Source organism: Sinocyclocheilus grahami, unplaced genomic scaffold (assembly GCF_001515645.1).
Source record: "Sinocyclocheilus grahami isolate Dianchi unplaced genomic scaffold, SAMN03320097.WGS_v1.1 scaffold133.1, whole genome shotgun sequence".
NCBI lineage: Eukaryota > Metazoa > Chordata > Actinopteri > Cypriniformes > Cyprinidae > Sinocyclocheilus > Sinocyclocheilus grahami.
The window spans coordinates 1326386-1342531 of record NW_015505312.1 but is presented as its reverse complement, the minus strand read 5'-3'; the positions used below and the strand labels follow the sequence as shown (position 1 = coordinate 1342531).

The 16146-nt window shown below is 35.0% G+C and overlaps 1 protein-coding gene across 1 annotated transcript in view; it reads left to right on the top strand.

The window, feature by feature from the left end:
* Positions 1–3627: 3627 nt before the first annotated feature.
* LOC107590852 (inositol hexakisphosphate and diphosphoinositol-pentakisphosphate kinase 1-like) overlaps positions 3628–16146 on the top strand; it is a 29666-nt gene continuing 17147 nt past the window's right edge. Inside the window, exons 1-7 of the mRNA XM_016279773.1 lie at positions 3628–3719; positions 8149–8571; positions 8649–8841; positions 9173–9263; positions 9354–9439; positions 11492–11623; positions 12231–12356. Of these exons, the coding sequence (XP_016135259.1) occupies positions 8401–8571; positions 8649–8841; positions 9173–9263; positions 9354–9439; positions 11492–11623; positions 12231–12356 (799 nt within the window). The 5' untranslated portion in view covers positions 3628–3719; positions 8149–8400. The remainder of the gene's footprint in view (positions 3720–8148; positions 8572–8648; positions 8842–9172; positions 9264–9353; positions 9440–11491; positions 11624–12230; positions 12357–16146) is intronic.

Here is a 16146-nt window from a genome sequence, read left to right as displayed (position 1 = left end):
TGTTCTGACATCTCTTGACATCTCAAGCTAAAAAAATTAGATCATATTTAAAGTGATTCATTATTGTGTGTGTGTGTTGATTGGAAACATACATACATGTTCCAACACATTTTTGTTTCTCTGTATTTTGTGGTGAACCGAATGACATGTGATCAATTTTGTATATGTGCTGTAGAGAGTCACACATAACTGATTGTCCTCTTTGACCCCAGCACAGGTCTCGAACCCAAACTCTCATCACTCGCCTCAATATGACGCAGGGCCTGGATTTGAACAAGCTTGCTTTGACTCACTTCCCATTTGGCCTGCTCAACAGGGTATTGACACAGCTTTTCGGCGTCCGTTGAGGGGGAAAGCAGTCTTTTTTACTGGGCTTCATTTAAATGAATGGAGGCATTATGGAGATGTCACAGCTACGGACCCCTTCTGCTGTATATAAGCACTCAGTGACCAACTGACGGGTTACGGAGAGGTTATTTTTTAAACTTATGTATTGATTTAAATGTATGCTGGGACATTTATGCAGCAAAAGTTCCGTGAAGACTAGAAATTTTTCTTTCATTTTCTTATTTATTTTTTTAATCAAATTATTTATTAAGCTAATAGCTTAAGATTTACACAGTTATTTAATTAATTGATTACTATTTTACTGTTGTTGATGTTTTATTTATTTTGTATTTATTTAATTGTTTATTTAAATGCATTATTAAAAATAATCTGTAGATGATAACTGGTTTATGGACATTTATGCTTACGGTAGCACACCAAAGTAATTTGCATACTGTACTTGCATATTACCGCTATTAAAATAATCATTATTGAAGTACTATAGAGTCATATAGTTCTACATTATAAACTACTTCAGTCTGTGTGCATTGAATTTATTTAATACACGAGTTTCACAATTTGAGTTGAATTACTGAAATAAATGAACTTTTCCACGACATTCTAATTTATTGAGATGCACCTGTAAATACAATAGTTTAAATATTGTTCTTTTTTTAAATAAAATGATTTCCTAAAGGAGTTTCTGTATGAATTACACAGTTAAGCAGTTTGTTTGTTTATAATAATAATTGTATTGTGGTGTCATTTTTAAGAATTTTATATTAATTTAATTATACATTAATTTAATTTTGTCATTATAAATAATATGTAGGTATAGTTCATATTTGGCCTATGAACATTTTTATTTATTTTTATAGTAGCATACTATTGTATTTGTATACTTTTTAAAAATCTCATTGTAAAGCTAAATATCCCACATTGCATTTAAATTGTACACAATACAATTAGTTAGATTTAAATATTGCATTATTTGTTTGGTGCATGTTTTTTTATTATTACTTTAAGATCAAACAATAATTAGTCACTTTCTATTTTCTCTATTTTTAGCCTTTATTATAAAAATGGAACAAAATCTATTTTGAAAAGCATTTTATAGACTTGTGTTTCTGTCACATGAGTCCACATTTCAATGGCCATTTTATTTCATATTTTTCCATCAGGGACCCTTTTACAATCTTTTAAGGGACCTCAGTGGAGCCAGAGCTGCTCTCTCAGTCTGGGCACCATTACATAATCACAAGCCGGATGACTGTGAGGTTGTAGAGGTTTTCCCTATTAATCTGAACACTGTAATATTATATTCTAGTACAGAACCATCTCCCATGTATATTGTGTATATTTATAATAGATACTTATCAGATAAACCTTGGTTTACAAAATACAAACTGGGCATAGAATGAAACCTAATACATTTTTTATAAAGACAATTCACCATGCACCAGTGTAACTATAATTTTTCATGAGAAAATACAGTAGTCATGATACATTTTATGAGAATGGTGCCTAATAGTAGCTCAGTTTTATTGTAAAATGCATAATTGGAGTACACCATGGTAATTTGAAGGGTGGGACTGACCTGTCAACATAATATTTTACTCTTCTGACCACTTGACAGTTCACACGTCAGATTAACTACAATATTAATCTACTGTATAAAGCCTACTGTATCAAATGTGATACATTAATTTCTAAGGCCTCTAAATTGTCAACATGATCATAATTGAATGAAAAACCTGTTGTACACAGTCTGTTACATGCCTTCTGTTGTCTGATTGGTAGTTTACAGGTGCATCTCAATAAATTAGAATGTCGTGGAAAAGTTCATTTATTTCAGTAATTCAACTCAAATTGTGAAACTTGTGTATTAAATAAATTCAGTGCACACAGACTGAAGTAGTTTAAGTCTTTGGTTCTTTTAATTGTGATGATTTTGGCTCACATTTAACAAAAACCCACCAATTCACTATCTCAACAAATTAGAATACTTCAGAAGACCAATTAAAAAACATTTTTAGAGAATTGTTGGCCTTCTGGAAAGTATGTTCATTTACTGTACATGTACTCAATACTTGGTAGGGGCTCCTTTTGCTTTAATTACTGCCTCAATTCGGCGTGGCATGGAGGTGATCAGTTTGTGGCACTGCTGAGGTGGTATGGAAGCCCAGGTTGCTTTGCCAGTGGCCTTCAGCGCATCTGCATTTTTTGGTCTCTTGTTTCTCATTTTCCTCTTGACAATACCCCATTGATTCTCTATGGGGTTCAGGTCTGGTGAGTTTGCTGGCCAGTCAAGTACACCAACACCATGGTCATTTAACCAACTTTTGGTGCTTTTAATGAGTTGAATTACTGAAATGAACTTTTCCACGACATTCTAATTTATTGAGATGCACCTGTATACTTGATAATATGTATCAAGCAATCCTTTATAATTTATTAGCAAGGAAAAATAAAAATCTTGTCATCATTTTCTCACCCTTGGGTTGTTTCAACCCTATATACGTTTATTTCTTCTGTTGAACACAAAAGAAGATATAAAAAAAAAGAAAAAAGTTGATGGTCCCCTTTGGCTTCCATAGTATTTTTTCCCCATACTATGGAAGTCAATGGGGACCATCAAATGTTTGGTTACCCATATTTTTCAAAATATCTTCTTTTGAGTTTAACAGAAAAAAGAAACCCGTACAGGTTTGGAATAACTTGAGGGTGAGTAAATAATGGCAGAATTTTCATTTTTGGCTGAACTGTCCCTTTAAGTTTATTATATTTGATTATCCATTCATTTTTTAATGTTAGTATCAATATGATATGAAAATTGTTTATTTGTACATCATTTAATAACCATTGAATTGCATTGCATTATAGTAAGACAACTGATATTTATATGCATTTATATTCATTTATATGCATTTTTTTCATTAAGTAGTCTACTAATAGTGTTATAAAAATCTCTTTAGTTTGCATTACAAGTTCAGAATTTCATCCTTCTATTTGGCCATATAATACAGCCTATTACATATTCTTAGATGTGTTTTTACTCCTTGTTGTGTGTGACTATGAGCTCCATGTTCTCACTATATAGACCTTAAAATTGTGATGTATAAAATATAATGCAAAACATAAAACACATTTGATTTAGATTTTTAATAAACAACAAACTGTTCATCAAAAAATGCCAGGCGAACAGGCGTTAATACTAAAGGGTCGTGTTGTTTCGCCCATCCTGTAGGTGGCAGTCCTCTGTGTGTAGTTTCCGTATCAGGGATCACGAAAGAGCGCTGGTCAAGTGTTTTGTTCACGCGGAGCTCCAGTTTCATTCTGACAGCAGATGAGGAAGTCTATCTCTGTCCGAGACCGAGGTCCTCTTTCAACGAGTGAGTATCCTGCAGTATGGACCGTGACATTTCGCAGTCATTTCTGTGTATCATTTATTGCTTTATAAAGTTTGTGCTTGTAGAGTTAGTTCGCTGCGTGAGTTTAAATGAAGTCGGTTGAGTGATGGTTTGTTTGACTTGAGTCAACTGAATCGCCTGATGATGCGATGAGAGGAGGATGTTGTATTCATAACTTGGATGTTGGATGTTGTATTCATATTCACTTTCTGTCTGTAGCTCAAATTTGTCTTCCCTATTTAGTCGTCATTGTGTTTTATTGAAGAGAAAAAGATGCATAAGAGCTGTTAGTTATGAGGTGCAGTGCACTGCATTCCTGCTCGACTTCTGTTCCATCATCCAGCAGCCTGGCATTTGGGCTCTGTGTCCTGGCCTCTGGTGACTACTTTTAAGGCAGTGTTAAAATGCAGGCATCAGTCTGACAGCTGCAGATGTGACTCTCCACAGTCTGACACGCTTTCTGTAGATCATGCTCTACTTGCATGACATGTTTGCTCATTATGGTTAATTTGTGAGGTAGGTTGGTATGTGCCAGTTGCATGCTTGTGAAACTGAAAAGTGGCCTAAAATGTATACAACTCTCAAAGTTGAGGTCCAAAGAAGCACTTAAAGGGATAGTTTAAACAACACACACACACAAAAAGAGAGAAAGAGAATTGCTTCCTGTATGCTTCATTCTATTCACTTCTCCAAGGAAGAAAGTAAGTCTTAGGCTGATGATACACTGGGCAACTTTTTGAGCAGTGTTGCCAGGCAATTTTGGAAAATGTTGCGGTCAACAGGCAACCAGGTGAGATATGGAGCCCACGACCGATCTAAAATATCCAAATATAAATTTGTTACCCATTCTCAATGGGAAAGTGCCCAAGCAACATTGCTCAAATAAAGATGCCCCGTGTATCATCAGCCTTACTGAGTTTGACTCGAGGGTGAGTAAATGATGGAAAAACTTTCTTTTTTTTCAGTGGACAGGGTTTTTACCATATGTTCTTAGTTTGATTCTACCTTCAACGTTTTGTTTTTATTTAGCAGTATAATGCTATAGTAATGATTTTTACTATAGACTGGTGATGATTAACTTTCTAGTTAATTATTTACCATTTTGGGATCAGTTAGGCAGTTTAGAATGCTTTATATTCTGCAAATGCAAGCTCTTGATTGTCTCAATTTTATTGCTGTGCACATTATTAATTATTATGTAATTATTAATAATTACTGTAAAGTATTCACTTTAATACTTGCTCTTACTTGCAATTAACTTTAAATAAATACATAAATTACAATTTTCAAAATGTTAAAAATTTTTCTTTGGTTTGCTAAGGCTTTTTGACAAAAAAATAAAAAACAAGAATGCACACCAAAAGAATTATATCTTTAAATAAATCGTTTGCTAAAGTCTTTGGCATTTGTCATATTGTAAAAAAAAAAGGAAATAAAAAGAAAACTGAAACATTTTTAATTTTTCAATAAATAAATAACTTTTTCAAAGTGTTGCGAAATTTAATTTTATATTCTAAAACCTTTGACATTTGGCATATTTTTGTCAAGAAAAACAAAAATGAGTAAATAAATAAAATAAATTATTAATTAAATGAATGAATAAATAAAATATTTTTTTCCTCTAAAAAATAACTTTGTAATATTAGCTCAATAAATCATATAGTCACGTTCTGTCATTGATATTCAATTGCAAGGTTGTTGCCGTGCTGCTCTTATCCTCTTTATCTTAATGATAATCATTTATGACAGAAATAAACTTAAAAATTAAATAGTGGCAGTCCTCCCAATCATAATAAAAGCACTTCACAGGATAATTGTAAAAAAAAAAAAAAAAAAAAGGAAATAAAAAGAAAACTGAAACATTTTTCATTTTTCAATAAATAAATAACTTTTTCAAAATGTTGCGAAATTTAATTTTATATTCTAAAACCTTTGACATTTGGCATATTTTTGTCAAGAAAAACAAAAATGAGTAAATAAATAAAATAAATTAATAATTAAATGAATGAATAAATAAAATATTTTTTTCCTCTAAAAAATAACTTTGTAATATTAGCTCAATAAATCATATAGTCACGTTCTGTCATTGATATTCAATTGCAAGGTTGTTGCCGTGCTGCTCTTATCCTCTTTATCTTAATGATAATCATTTATGACAGAAATAAACTGTTAAATAGTGGCAGTCCTCCCAATCATAATAAAAGCACTTCACAGGATATGATCTCAAAGGTCGTTGGCTCTCTCCGTTGGTAGCTGCTGGACTGCTAGATTCATCATCACAGGATCATGTTGCTGATATGTACTGGACTCTGATTTGTTTCCTATGATGTCAGATGGAAATTGGCTCTCCATTCCTCTGATTTGGAAAAAGAAACAAGTTCATCCAAAAATGTTGTCACCATTCAGTCATCATGGTCAATTTGGTCTAGTTGACTTACTTCTGTGGAAAGGCTGTTTTTGCGCATACGGTGAAAGTCAATGGGGTCACACAACTTTGGACCACATTGACTTTCATTGTATGGACAAAAACAGCTTTTCCACAGGAAAAAAATCTCTTACTTTTATGTCACACAGAATAAAGAAATGTTTTCAGGTTTGAAATTGAGAGTCAGTAAATTCCATAAAAATTCCAGCCCAGCAATGTCGGCTCAACCAATGGCATGAGTTTAGGGAGGAGCTATCTTTTTTTCCCGACCAATAGCAGATAAGGGCATGTTTAAAAGTCTTTTTTTTTGCAGTTCCAGAAATGATTTATTATGATGTCAGATGGAAATTGGCTCTCCATTCCTCTGATTTGGAAAAAGAAACAAGTTCATCCAAAAATGTTGTCACCATTCAGTCATCATGGTCAATTTGGTCTAGTTGACTTACTTCTGCTGAAAGGCTGTTTTCACACAACTTTGGACCACATTGACTTTCATTGTATGGACAAAAACAGCTTTTCCACAGGAAAAAAATCTCTTACTTTTATGTCACACAGAATAAAGAAATGTTTTCAGGTTTGAAATTGAGAGTCAGTAAATTCCATTAAAATTCCAGCCCAGCAATGTCGGCTCAACCAATGGCATGAGTTTAGGGAGGAGCTATCTTTTTTTTTTCGACCAATAGCAGATAAGGGCATGTTTAAAAGTCTTTTTTTTGCAGTTCCAGAAATGATTTTACCTTTTACAAGGCTGTGTAGACATAAACATAATGAAATCTATCCACTTAAGGCTGAAAAATTAATAAACACATATAGACATTTACATAGTGCATGTTGAATGTTACATACTTGGACATACTTACTTTGACATGTTTGCTTAACACAAAATCAAGATTGCGCAACACAGGAGAGGCCTTGCAGAAGAAGGCAATGAGTTTCTGATCAGTGTGAGTTAAGATGTTAAAAAATCCCTCGAAAAACTTGTATCTTATTATCTTGCAAGGATATTGGACTCTGGTTGCTTTGTGGCTTTTTGTAAGTGATAGTAGCATTTATTTATGAGTTTGTTTATCCATGTGTGTGTGTGTTTTTCCTGACCCTGGGTCGCTGTAGACGGCTTCCTCTCAACTTAATGTTCCCTGTCAACACATCCACAGCGTGATGAGTTATCTTTGGAGGCCGTAGACCTCAGCATTTGATCCAAGTCTCACCCCTCCCCCATATTCACCTCTGTCAGGGGCCCGTGGCTATTATTATGCCCTTGATTACATGCAAACAGTTTGTAGTTTATAGTATTCTTACAGACCGTGAAACATATTGGATTAACACATTGATTCTATATCTGGGTGACTTGATGGGAGTTTATAGATTGTGTAAAAAGTAACCCCGGGATAGTTTGGATTAAGAAGCAGTGCAGGGTTTGTTTAGAGGCATAGCTAGCATGACCTGTATCAGCATGGGTATGGAAATGTGATATGGAACAGCATATATGTCCAACACTGCATGCTTTCCCTAGCAGTAAGCATATTGGAAGACATGGCGTAACTCTGGAAAATGTAGGCCAAGTGTAACGGCAAGACTTGTTTAAATGTAGAATTTTTATTGGTATTATTTGCATTATTTTAAAACATCTGGAAAATGAATGAATGTTACAAAAAGTGTTAGCACTTTAGAATAAGGATACATGGATACATTATATATGGATACATATAAACATAACATAGTTAATGCAATAGCTAACATTAAATAATGAACAACAGTTTTTCAGCAATTATTAATCACTGTTAATGTAAATTATCATCGGACTGCGCCATCTAGAGTTTCATGCCAGAACTCTGCATATATAAATAATACTCTTTGACCAATTGAAAGTTTGAAAGGACTGCATCTGAAATCTTATAAATGTCTGTACTGTCACTTTTGATCAATTTAATGCATACTTACAAAGTATTAATTTATCATATATTGTCTATTGGCTCTTTATTGCAGGTAAGAACAGAAATGGATTTTGTGAGAGAAATTGATCAGGATTAACTCACATGTTCCTGGTTTTGGAAGGATGACACCAAATCTTTAAGGATTAAACACACCATCATTTTCTAAGACAACCTTGGCATTAAGTCACTTCTGGACCCTAATCTTACTGGATTACGCACCTCATCTGTCTAATGTTTCCACCACTGAGCTTCAGCACGAGATGGTGTGCTGGGAATTTGGCTGTTTGACAGAGACTCGACAGAAATGTCGAAGTCAAGCAGACAGGGGATGTGCAACAGCGAACTTCCCCGGTTCCTTGTTGGAAGTGAGGGTGGTGAAAGCAGAGAGCTGGATGACATAGACATGAGGAAGATCTCAGAACATTACAGGGAGGAGGAGGAGGAGGAGGAGGAGGATGATGATGATGAGGATCAGGTACAGAAAATTGTTCATGGACGAGTGAGTTTTTAAAAAAAATTTGTAACTGATGCTCATGCGATATCTCCTATCAGTCAGAGCGTCAGATTATGGTGGGGATCTGCTCCATGATGAAGAAATCGAAATCCAAACCAATGACTGAGATTCTGGAGAGGCTCTGTAAGTTTGAGTACATCACTGTGGTCATTTTTCCAGAGGAGGTTATACTCGGTGAACCGGTGGAGAAGTGGCCGTTGGGTGACTGCCTCATTTCCTTTCCTTCCAAAGGTATCTGACATCACACAGTTCACACGCAATCAGCTTGAAATCTTGATGTGCCATATTGTCTCAGTATTATTAATGCTGCCTTCAAAACAGAAATGAATTACAATTAAATATCTAATAAAAAAAGAAAACAATTATTTTGAATTGTGGTAATTTTTCTAAATTTTACACTTTTTGCTGTATTTTTGATCAAATAAAATAAATGCAGCCTCAGTAAGCGTAAGAGAGTTTTGTTAAAATAATAATAGAAAAACATTTCAAAATCTGACAACCCCCCCCAAATTGGATGTTAACTGATGCAAATTAATACAATATTTTTTTTCTCATCTTGAAGGATTTCCCCTTGACAAAGCAGTAAGTTATGCCAAACTAAGAAACCCCCTCCTTATCAACGACCTCAATATGCAGTATTTCATTCAAGACAGGTGTGGTAAATTATTCTCTGAAATATTCTTGACAAGTAAACATTGTTATGAGAGTTGACTGGGACATACAGTATATGCTCATGGCTTTAGGAGGGAAGTGTACAGGATTCTACAGGAAGAGGGCATTGACCTTCCACGCTATGCAGTGTTGAACCGGGACCCCGACAGACCAGAGGGTAAAGATTATTACTGTGGTCATAATTTAGAAGATTTTTTTCTGCATGCTTCAGAGTAAAGCGTGGCACTGTTCATTTGCAAGCGTGCAGCTCATGATCCCGCATTTTCAGTGCCTCAGAGTGGCTCTGTTATTGTTTTGTTAATATTTTAAAATTAGATTTTATTTTTAGATTTTAAAAATGTAATGTAAATTGTAATGAAAGTTTTAGTTATTTTGTTGTTTTTGTCTTTTTTTTTTAAATGTTTATATAGTTATTACATTTTAGTATTTAGTTTTAGTTTATTTGGTTTTAATTATTTTAGCACTTCATCTTAAACAAAAAGAAAATGAGAAATGTGGCATTGGTTGCCTTGGCAACTTGCTGAAATAAAATAAGTTGTAAATAAGTGTTTTTATGTTTTATTTCATTTCATTTTTGTTTTAGTTAATGATAATAACCAACCATATTCCCAAACTTGTAATGAGGAGCACTTATAACCTGGCAACAAATATGTTCAATAAAAGAAAAGCTTTAATGGCTCCTTGCGGTTTTCATGAAAATAAAACTTGGAAGTTTTAACATTTAAAAATAAAGAAATTAAGACCGATATTAATGTTGTAATTTTACAGCTGCTATACTATAAAATACAACTATTATTATTACTGTTATTGAATACAAATTTTTGTAGTAGTAATATTTCTTACTTTATTTTTTTTATTTAGTAATAGTAATAACCACTACAACAACTAATATCATTATTATTTTATACATCATTTAATTGTGTAGCCCTGCAAACAAGCAGAGCAAACCTAGAGATTTAAATCGATATTGCAATTTTTATCAGAGAAATCTCAATTACATATTTTCACAACATCATGTAGCCCTAATATACTTTCCCTTATGTCGTTTCAAACCTGTGTGCTGTTTTATTTTTTTGGTTGAACTTTAAGTTCCTCATAGTGGGTACCTAAATACTCTCTGTATACGGTGTTTTCGGTTATACCGGTGTTAAGCCGCAACACCGGTTACATCATTTACCTACCATGGCACTGAATTGAGTCAACACGGAATTGCTGCTAATTTGAAAGTGAAAGTAAAACGTGCACGGCGCTTTTTCTAGCTATTTGAAAGCCAAGAAATCTGAGGAAAAGAGGGAAAACTCAAATGAACGATTGCTTGACATGACACATTTAATTTATAATTTGTCTTAAATCTCATTTTGTAAAAAAACGTGAATCGAATCGTGAAATCAAAATCATGAATCAAATCGAATCATGGGTTGAGTGAATCGTTACATCCCTAGTACTGATATATTGTGCATCCTTTGTCTAAACCTGAAAACCTCAAGGTTGGACTGAAAAGAAATCATGTAAAAATAATTTTTTTGCTTCAATTTCTTATTTATTGTTCCCTAAATATTTACACTATCGTTCGAAAGTTTGGGGTTGGTCAGATTATTAAAGTTTTTGGAAAAGTCTCTTATGCTTACCAAGGTTGAATATATTTGATCAAAAATAAAGTAAAAACGGTAATATTGTGAGAAATTGTTACAATTTAAAATAGTTGTTCTATTTAAATATATTTTAAAAACGCAATTTATTCTTGTGAGTCAAAGCTGAATTTTCATGTGTCTTTCAAACATCTTTACTGTCACTTAAATCACAATTTAAGGCATCCTTTCTAAATAAAAGTATTAATTTCTTTTTTAAAAAAAAGGTCTTACTGGCCCCAGACTTTTGAACATAGTAATACTTTATTTTAAAGATATTTTAAAACATTTTTCATTAAACTATAGTATCCAACCATCCAGAATGACCCGCTCTCTGCTGTGTTGTATAACCTAAAAACGTGACACTGTTGCAGATGCCACGTTTTATTCCTCCCAAAGCGTGTCATTCCTGTAGAGACTGTCCTGGTATGGCACAGATTAACCTCTGCCAGCTTGGGAAGGTCACTCGGATACATGTTTCCAGAAACATGGAGACCACAGAGCACCTGCTAGTGGTTTGAGCGCAGTGCTATGTCTGATGCGTGCTGTCTGTGTTGTTCAGTGGGAGAATGCTCATTAAGAGGGGGTGGTATGTTTATGTTCCCCACCCCGTGTATTGTCTTTCAGGTATGGCCATTTCTCAGGGATCAACAGGAAGGTGCAGCTGACCTACCTGCCAAATGGGCAGCCCAAAGCATCCAGTGAGGAGGAAGGTATGTGTACAGTAGGCTTGCTGTGAAAGACGGTGTTTTCGGTTATACCGGTGTTAAGCCGCAACACCGGTTACATCATTTACCTACCATGGCACTGAATTGAGTCAACACGGAATTGCTGCTAATTTGAAAGTGAAAGTAAAACGTGCACGGCGCTTTTTCTAGCTATTTGAAAGCCAAGAAATCTGAGGAAAAGAGGGAAAACTCAAATGAACGATTGCTTGACGCCGAATTGCATCACTTTGAAAGTGAAAGTAAAATGCGCACGGCACGGCATACAAGCCATTTGAAAGTGAAGAAAAGAGGGAAACTCAAATGAACTAACATCCCCCCCCCTCCTCCAATGGTGATTCATCACTTTCATCACTTTGAAAGTGAAAGTAAAATGCGCACAGCACGGCATACAAGCCATTTGAAAGTGAAGAAAAGAGGGAAACTCAAATGAACTAACATCCCCCCCCCCCTCCACCGGTATTACCGGTGTTGTCACACGTCGATTAACCGGTGGGAAAACTTCCTCACCGTCACAACCCTAGTGTACAGTATGCATATATGTTTACTCAAAATAGCTGTCGCATCACTTTTGACCTCTCTGTGTCTATGGCAGATGCTCTGAAGGAGGGCCCGTCTCTACTGCTGGTGCTGAAGTGGGGAGGTGAGCTGACGCCAGCGGGTAGAGTTCAGGCTGAGGAGCTTGGACGAGCCTTTCGTTGCATGTACCCTGGAGGACAAGGTATAACTCTATGCTTGCACCAGCCAGAAAGCTGTACTGATAAACTGATTAGAAATACAGTGGCCCTAAAAAGTATTTTGAAAATAATTTTGGATAACAGTAAGAAAGCTATGAAAGCCCGTTTCTGCCACTGAATAAAAAAAGGTCATTGCGAATATTTATCTTGCAATTCTGAGAAATTAAGTCAGAATTGAAAGTTTATATCTTGCAGTTCTGATTTTTTTTCTCAGTATTGCATGATATAAACTTGCAGTTGCAATTTATGAAGTCAGAGTTGCGACAAACTCAGAATTTTGACTTTTTTTCTCGTATAATGATGCAATTGCGAGAAAAAAGTCAGAATTGTGAAACATAAACTCAGAATTGCAAGATACAGACTTGTATTTGCCGAGCCTTTCGTTGCATGTACCCTGGAGGACAAGGTATAACTCTATGCTTGCACCAGCCAGAAAGCTGTACTGATAAACTGATTAGAAATACAGTGGCCCTAAAATGTATTTTGAAAATAATTTTGCATAACAGTAAGAAAGCTATGAAAGCCCGTTTCTGCCACTGAATAAAAAAAGGTCATTGCGAATATTTATCTTGCAATTCTGAGAAATTAAGTCAGAATTGCAAGTTTATATCTTGCAGTTCAGATTTTTTTTCTCAGTATTGCATGATATAAACTTGCAGTTGCAATTTATGAAGTCAGAGTTGCGACATAAACTCAGAATTTTGACTTTTTTTCTCGTATAATGATGCAATTGCGAGAAAAAAGTCAGAATTGTGAAACATAAACTCAGAATTGCAAGATACAGACTTGTATTTGCAAAAAAAGTTTTTAAGTTGCTATTCTGACTTTATAACTCACAATTCTGAGTTTATATCACACAATTCTGGGAAAAAAAGTCAGATTTGCGAGTAGAACATTTTCGTGAATCCAGCCTACGTTGTTTACAGGAACAGTTGTTTTGATAAAGATCTTGATAAATTGGATGCTTTGACAAGATATTGTGTCTGTTTTTAGGTAGTGGGGCAATGATGCAGTTTTTCGAAGCTCATAGCTTTGGGCAGGAAACCTGTTCCACCTGCTTGTTCAGTGGGCTTGGCATACGAGAGCATGTAGGGGCAGGACTCAGGGAGGCATGAATACTTTCTTTACCTCAAGTAGCACCTTTAACTTTCAGTACGCCAGCACAAAAACTTCTTAGTCATGCTGTGGATTCTTTCCTGTGTAGTTCCATCACTTCCCCCCGGACCTCGAATTTGAGTCCATATTTGCATGCTGCAACTAATTGAGTGTAACTCATTAAATGTTCACAGACTTACAAAGACCAAACCATTTTCTCTCATTAGACTGAGTCAGTGGTGTTCTTTTACCCTGAATTGTTAACTAGACAGCTGCAGGTCCCTTGGCTGTGAGTCCCCTATTGACTGTGGTAAGAAGAGATTTTGGATTTGTGTGTGGTCTTGATATTGGGTTAATGCATCATCTGCCCCATTCATCAATTTAATTGCTTAACATCCATCTCATTAAACTAATCCAAACAGAAGGACACCACAGGAACATTCCATACTTCGCTTTTGCCACGGTTTTGTGTGGAAGATTCCATGATATGGACATTGGTCATCTACGTTGTTTACAGGAACAGTTGTTTTGATAAAGATCTTGATAAATTGGATGCTTTGACAAGATATTGTGTCTGTTTTTAGGTAGTGGGGCAATGATGCAGTTTTTCGAAGCTCATAGCTTTGGGCAGGAAACCTGTTCCACCTGCTTGTTCAGTGGGCTTGGCATACGAGAGCATGTAGGGGCAGGACTCAGGGAGGCATGAATACTTTCTTTACCTCAAGTAGCACCTTTAACTTTCAGTACGCCAGCACAAAAACTTCTTAGTCATGCTGTGGATTCTTTCCTGTGTAGTTCCATCACTTCCCCCCGGACCTCGAATTTGAGTCCATATTTGCATGCTGCAACTAATTGAGTGTAACTCATTAAATGTTCACAGACTTACAAAGACCAAACCATTTTCTCTCATTAGACTGAGTCAGCAGCATCTTGCAATGCTGGTTAATGTGGTGTTCTTTTACCCTGAATTGTTAACTAGACAGCTGCAGGTCCCTTGGCTGTGAGTCCCCTATTGACTGTGGTAAGAAGAGATTTTGGATTTGTGTGTGGTCTTGATATTGGGTTAATGCATCATCTGCCCCATTCATCAATTTAATTGCTTAACATCCATCTCATTAAACTAATCCAAACAGAAGGACACCACAGGAACATTCCATACTTCGCTTTTGCCACGGTTTTGTGTGGAAGATTCCATGATATGGACATTGGTCATACTTTGACATACTGAGATAAAATATCATAGTTCATGAGCTTTTTTTTTTTTTTTACTTAGTAAGTTTATTTTTGTCGCAGTAGAGAGTTTGAAATTGTAGTGTTACAATTTTTTTTCTACAGATTTCTTTGGAGATTTTCTTTAAAAACCTTTATTAAACTACTGTGCCATTATTTTAACAATCTGTGGCATCAGTTTCAAGGCATGTCAGTCCAATATCTTGTCTAAATAGGTGGAATAAGACATGTCATCCAGATTTTTCAGATGGTTTAAACTTTCTTTTTTATGAAAGACTATTGACACCACATAAGAAGAAAAAAAAATGCTTTGGGCATATAAAAGTCATATTTATGGAATGCAAAAGTCAAATGATTACATATTACTGTAAAGCATAATTATGACAAAGTCAAAATTGAGTTAAAAATCATAAGACATTAAAAAGTAAAGTTTGAGATTATGATTTAATATGTAATAATTCGATTTTTCATCTCCTAAAATACTTTCTCAATTTCAACTTTTTTCATAATTATTACGTTATTTTTGCATAAAGTGTTGATATTTTATGTCATTATTATGACTTTTTAAATTATTTTTTATGTATGTAGTATTTAATTGTATCTAAATATGCTTTACCAAATTATGATTTACCTTTTTTTTCTTATGTGGTGGAAATGGGCTACATAAATGCTCCAGGACATGTTCTTGCATTCAAAACCAGCTTCATGAAGCACATTGTACATCTCAAAATTGTAAAAAAAAAAAACTGTCTTAAAAATGTTATATTTACATCGTAATGGCTAAATATCTCCATTTGACACGTGGTTACATGGACAAAAAGAACGGATGGACCACGAGAATGCATCCTGTGTGAATGGCGGTTTGTTTTAGGGGACTCATCTGTTCTCTCAAATGGACATTCTGGAATCTTAAATCAGAGTTCTGTTTGCTACTCAATAGTGCAATGCAACACTCATGTGAGAAGCACCTAAACCAGTGTTTCTCAACTGGTGGGTCGCGGAGTGTACGGCCAAAGAAACACCATCAACAACAAAAAATTTAATTCTTAATGTTTTTCTGATGCAAGACTTTTATTTTTAAAGACGTGAGTGAGAGCTGTTGATACTTCTGTCAGATGCAGTTTAAAGGGGTCATATGATGTTGCTAAAAAAAGCATTATTTTGTGTATTTGGTGTAATGAAATGTGTTTATGCGGTTTAAGGTTCAAAAAACACATTATTTTCCACATACTGTACATTATTGTTTCTCCTTTATGCCCCGCCTTTCTGAAACGGCCAATTTTTACAAAGCTCATCAGTCTGAAAAGCAAGATGTGCTCTGATTGGCCAGCTATCCAGTGCGTTGTGATTGGCTGAATACCTCAAGTGTGTGACGGAAATGTTGAATGTTGAATCGTCAGTGGCAAATTCTTTAAATATAAAAAACTTACTTGCATTCTGTGAGTCCGA